At 52.2% G+C, this 4,809-nt stretch overlaps 1 protein-coding gene across 1 annotated transcript; it reads left to right on the top strand.

The window, feature by feature from the left end:
* The first annotated feature begins 1,652 nt into the window (after nt 1–1,652).
* LOC127209287 (basic proline-rich protein-like) lies at nt 1,653–2,354 on the top strand. Its single transcript, XM_051168874.1, has one exon. It carries the CDS (start codon nt 1,653–1,655, stop codon nt 2,352–2,354), a length of 702 nt encoding a protein of 233 aa, XP_051024831.1.
* The last annotated feature ends 2,455 nt before the right edge of the window (nt 2,355–4,809 follow it).

Raw genomic sequence — 4,809 nt, 5'->3', positions numbered from 1 at the left:
GCAGCAGACCTGTTTGACAATGTCAAGCTGTCCTCAGGCTGGCACCTGCTGCGGCCACCCCAGCACCGGTCCTGCCAGCACCGGTCCTGCGGTGGGCTCCCGTCGTGCGGGCTACCCCAGCACCGGTCCTGCGGTGGGCTCCCGTCCGTGCGGGCCACCCCAGCACTGGTCCTGCAGTGGGCTCCTGTCTGTCCACCAGTGTGGCTCGGATGTGTCAGCAGCTAGGTGATGCCAGCACACGGGATGGGACAGGAGTGACTCATACACAAACCCGCCTTTGCTTTGGAAGCTAAAACTCTTGGGGGAAAAGAACCTAACTGTCCACACACACTGAGCATGCTCTGTGTTCCTGTCGGCCATCTGTGCTAGACAAGCTGAGCAAACCCAGAAGCACCCTCTTGCCTCTTTCCTTCTTGAACTCGACCTTAAACTGAGCATGCCCAGGGATGTACATATGAACTCTGCACACTCTGGAGTGCACCTGTCCCCAGAGTGCTTTTCTTTTCTTTCTTTCTTTCTTTTTTTTTTTTTTTTAAAGATTTATTCATTTATCATTGTATATACAGTATTCTTCTTTCATGTACACCTGCACACCAGAAGAGGGCACCAGGTTTCATTACAGATGGTTGTGAGCCGCCATGTGGTTGCTGGGAATTGAACTCAGGTCCTTTGGAAGAGCAGACAGTGCTCTTAACCTCTGAGCCATCTCTCTACCCCAGAGTGCTTTTCTATAGGAGTAGATTAGGTGACTTTGTTCGGGGAGAGTGTTGCTTAGGAAACAGCCCCTGCGTCACCTCTGCTGCGCAAAATGACTCTTTCTCCACGGTTTCACATCTTGCCTGCACTTCTTTCGGTTTTGCACTGTTGCAGAGGCAAGCCCTTGGTGTGTGCAGCTGCTTACCCAGAGTGGCTGACGGAAGCAACTCTGGTGACCTATTTCTCTGCCCTTCTGGTCCTGAGTTCTTCCCAAGAGAGAAGGTAGCTGTGCTTACCTTAATCATTACTACAGCTCTGGCATTTTGCATGAGGCCTGGAGCAGACTCTATACTCAAATAATATTTATAAATAAGAGAGCAAATAGTTTCAGGGTTACTAAAGGATTCCAACACACTAAACTATTTAAAAATGAATAGTTTCCCTTCGTTGTTGTTTTTAAGTCTTTTATTTAGAATATATTTGGAGCTTTAAAAAGGTTTAAATCTCGTAGTTAAATTTATTATGGATGTAAATTTATAGTTCTGAGATCTAGGAAAATGAGATAAGTCCATATTGATCCAGACATTACAGAAAAAGCCAAAAACTGGTAAAATCACAATCTCTGACCACAGAACCCAAGAAACTTTCACATAGAATTGACAGTTGGCAGCTCTTCCTGTCAAAGACCCAGAGTGTAATCCAGACGCAGTCCACACTTGGTTGCAGGAGTCATTCCTTCTGAGTGATGTGCAGCCACCAGGCAGGCAGACAGGGAGCCATTAACTGCGCTGACACAGAACAAGTCATCACAGACAAGTGTTTGCCTACACTTGGCATGAGTCAAACCCAGTGCTGAGCTGTGTGGGAAAAGGAAGCGGCCACTGTTGCAGCTCTCCAAATCAGAAAAGCCATGCAGCACCCTAAGTTCAGAAGAGCAAAAACAGGTGTCAGGTTGGATGAAAACCACTGTTCCCACAGCCGACCTTTCCACGCCCGACCTCCCCACGGCCCGTCCTCCCCACTCCCGTCCTCCCCACTCTCGTCCTCCCCACGGCCAGTCTCCCCACGGCCCACCTCCCCCCGGCCCGACCTCCCCACGGCCCATCTCCCCACGGCCCACCTCCCCACGGCCCGACCTCCCCACGGCCCATCTCCCCACGGCCCACCTCCCCACGGCCCATCTCCCCACGGCCCGACCTCCCTACGGCCTATCCTCCCCACGGCCCGACCTCCCCACGGCCCGACCTCCCCACGGCCCGACCTCCCCACGGCCCGACCTCCCCACGGCCCGACCTCCCCACGGCCCGACCTCCCCACGGCCCGACCTCCCCACGGCCCACCTCCCCACGGCCCATCTCCCCACGGCCCATCCTCCCCACGGCCCATCTCCCCACGGCCCGACCTCCCCACGGCCCATCTCCCCACGGCCCACCTCCCCACGGCCCATCTCCCCACGGCCCGACCTCCCTACGGCCTATCCTCCCCACGGCCCACCTCCCCACGGCCCGAACTCCCCACCGCCCACCTCCCCACGGCTGACCTCCCCACGGCTGACCCAGGCCAACCTCCCCACAACTGCCTTCAAAGGATTGATCCATGGAGCTGTGGAGAAGGTTCTGAGGAAAGGACAAACACACTACCACAACGCTAACTTTTAATATTATTTATTTCTACCTTATGTCTATGTATTTGTCTACATGTACGTTTGTGCACCACATGTTTGCCTAGTGACCAAGGAAGTCAAGAGAGGGCATTGAAATCCCTGCAACTGGCGCTATGGAGAGTTGTGGTGGTTTGAACAGGGTTGGCCCCTACAGACTCAGGAGTTTTTAAGATTGGTACTATTAGGAGGTGTGGCCTCATTGAAGGAGGTGTGGCCTCATTGAAGGAGGTGTGGCCTCATTGGAGGGGGTGTGGCCTTGCCGGAGGGGTGTGGCCTTGTTAGAGGAAGTGCGTCACTGTGGAGGTGGGGCTTTGAGGTTATATATGCTCAAGCCACGCCCAGTGTGAGCTCATCCAATTTCCTGCTGCCTACAGATTGAGCTGTAGAACTTTCCAGCTCCGTCTCCAGCACCGTGTCTGCCTGCGCCTGCTTCCCACCGTGATGATAACAGACTAAGCCTCTGAAACTGTAAGCCAGCCCCTATTAAAAGCTTTCCTTTATAAGAGTTGCCATGGTCATGGTGTCTCTTCGCAGCAATAAAACCCAAACTAAGACAGCTGTGAATCGCTCTGTGGTACTGGACACCCAACCCAGGCCCTCTGCAAGAGCAGTGAGTGCTTTTAACTTAGGAGCCATCTATCCAGGGCCCATCGCTGTTTTTAGAGCTAGTCCTTTCTCTTGACCAAATACTGCTCAGGCAGTTGCTTTTGATTTTAGACTGCTGGGGGAAATGGCGTTTCCCCGTTAATTGTTGTTACTTGGGCAGGTTTTCAGGAGTTCTTGCCCTCGAAGCCTCCTTACAATATTCCCCAGGGGTTTGCTTTTATGTGTCATAGTATCAGTGCGCGTGTAAGAGGGAGACACAGCTCCATGCTATTGGCTGTAGCAGCCCTAGGAGTTCTGCTTAGCGGCCTCTGCTCCGTAGAGTCCAGACTCCACTGTAGGAAAACATTGGAGGAGCCTGTAGGAGGCGGAGTTGAAGGTTTATTGAGAAGGAATTTTAACGTGGATTTAAGCACAGGCGTTAATGGAGAGTGCACACCCAAATGTGGACATGGGCTCGTCAAGAATCCTATCTTACTGATAGCTGTAAATACACCTGAAGTTCGGCTACCTTCCTGACACAGCCACGCCGGCCTGCCTAAGGACAGTACTGTCCACCAAGGACTGGCTCCTACAGCAGTTAGGAATCTAGGAAATGCCCCCGCAGGCTGCTCTCGGGCCAGTCAGAGGGCGCAAGTTACTCACCTGAGACTCCTTCTTCTCAGGTGTGTCATGGTGCACACCCATAGATGGGGGGCAGGAGGGAAGAAGGGAGATGGAGGGGAGGAGGGAGGGGAGGAGGAGAAGGGGAGGAGAGGAGGAGGGGGAGGGGAAGAGGAGGAGCGGGAGGGGAAGAGGAGGAGGGGAGGAGGGATCTAAGTTCTGATTAGAGCTAGAACAAATAACATTATAGAATTATAAGCCAGAACATTTAATGCATAAAATTCCAGTATAGGAAAGAGGAATTCCAGCTGTCTCCTGATTAATTCTGACAAATGCTCAGAAAAAGAAGAAATGCCATGCCTGCACAAATGCTCACAGAGTTTACGTGGGGGGAAGGAAGACTTCCCAAGCCATTTCAGGAGACCAGAAGCACCCCCATAACAAAGCAAACACAGCCAGCCCTAGAAACCTACAAACGCAGGTCCCTATGAGTACAGACACAATAGTTTGCCAGAAAGTACAAGTGAGCCAGGTCTGGCAACATACAAATGCTGTCAGTACAGTTTGTCCCAGGCGTGCAAACCTCAGCTAAGACTCCTGGACTGAAACCTGCTCTTAGAAGCAGCCTCTGCTGAAAACAACAACAAAAATCACTGACCCTCAGTTGAGCCCACAGGGAGCTTAAAGCGGTGAGGAAGCTGGGTACCGGCCCTCTGCCTGTGTCTGTCTGGGTACCGGCCCTCTGCCTGTGTCTGTCTGGGTACCGGCCCTCCGCCTGTGTCTGTCTGGTTTTATTGTGGGTCACACGCCGACTTCTGCAGATTGACAAGCGTCGTGTAAGAATGTCCTCCAAACTGAAAGGTTTCTCCCAGGAAAGAAAGGGAAGTGCACACTCTGGGATGGTCCCCAGGGCTGTGGGACAGTAAACAGCTGCTGGCGAGGAGGGTCTGGCCAGCTGAGCTGCTGACAGGAGGCTTTGCCTGGCTTTCTCTTTCTCCTCTTCATGAAACGCCTCTCACGGTTCTTAGAGAGCAGGTGTGCTGCTAATGAATTCCTTCCAATATTTTTCCTGAAAATATCTTGATTGCTTCTGTTCTTTTACCAGCACTTATTTCCGCATTGACATGTTTTCCTCTCAGATCTTTAAAGATCCCACTCCATCGCCGTCTGTTGTGTAAAAATTCCCACAAGACGTCTACTGGAATCCTTGTTTTTTCCTCTTTGTATGTGTAATGTATTCTGAT

The sequence above is a fragment of the Acomys russatus genome, chromosome 26 (assembly GCF_903995435.1).
Source record: "Acomys russatus chromosome 26, mAcoRus1.1, whole genome shotgun sequence".
NCBI lineage: Eukaryota > Metazoa > Chordata > Mammalia > Rodentia > Muridae > Acomys > Acomys russatus.
This window is presented reverse-complemented; position numbering and strand designations above follow the sequence as displayed.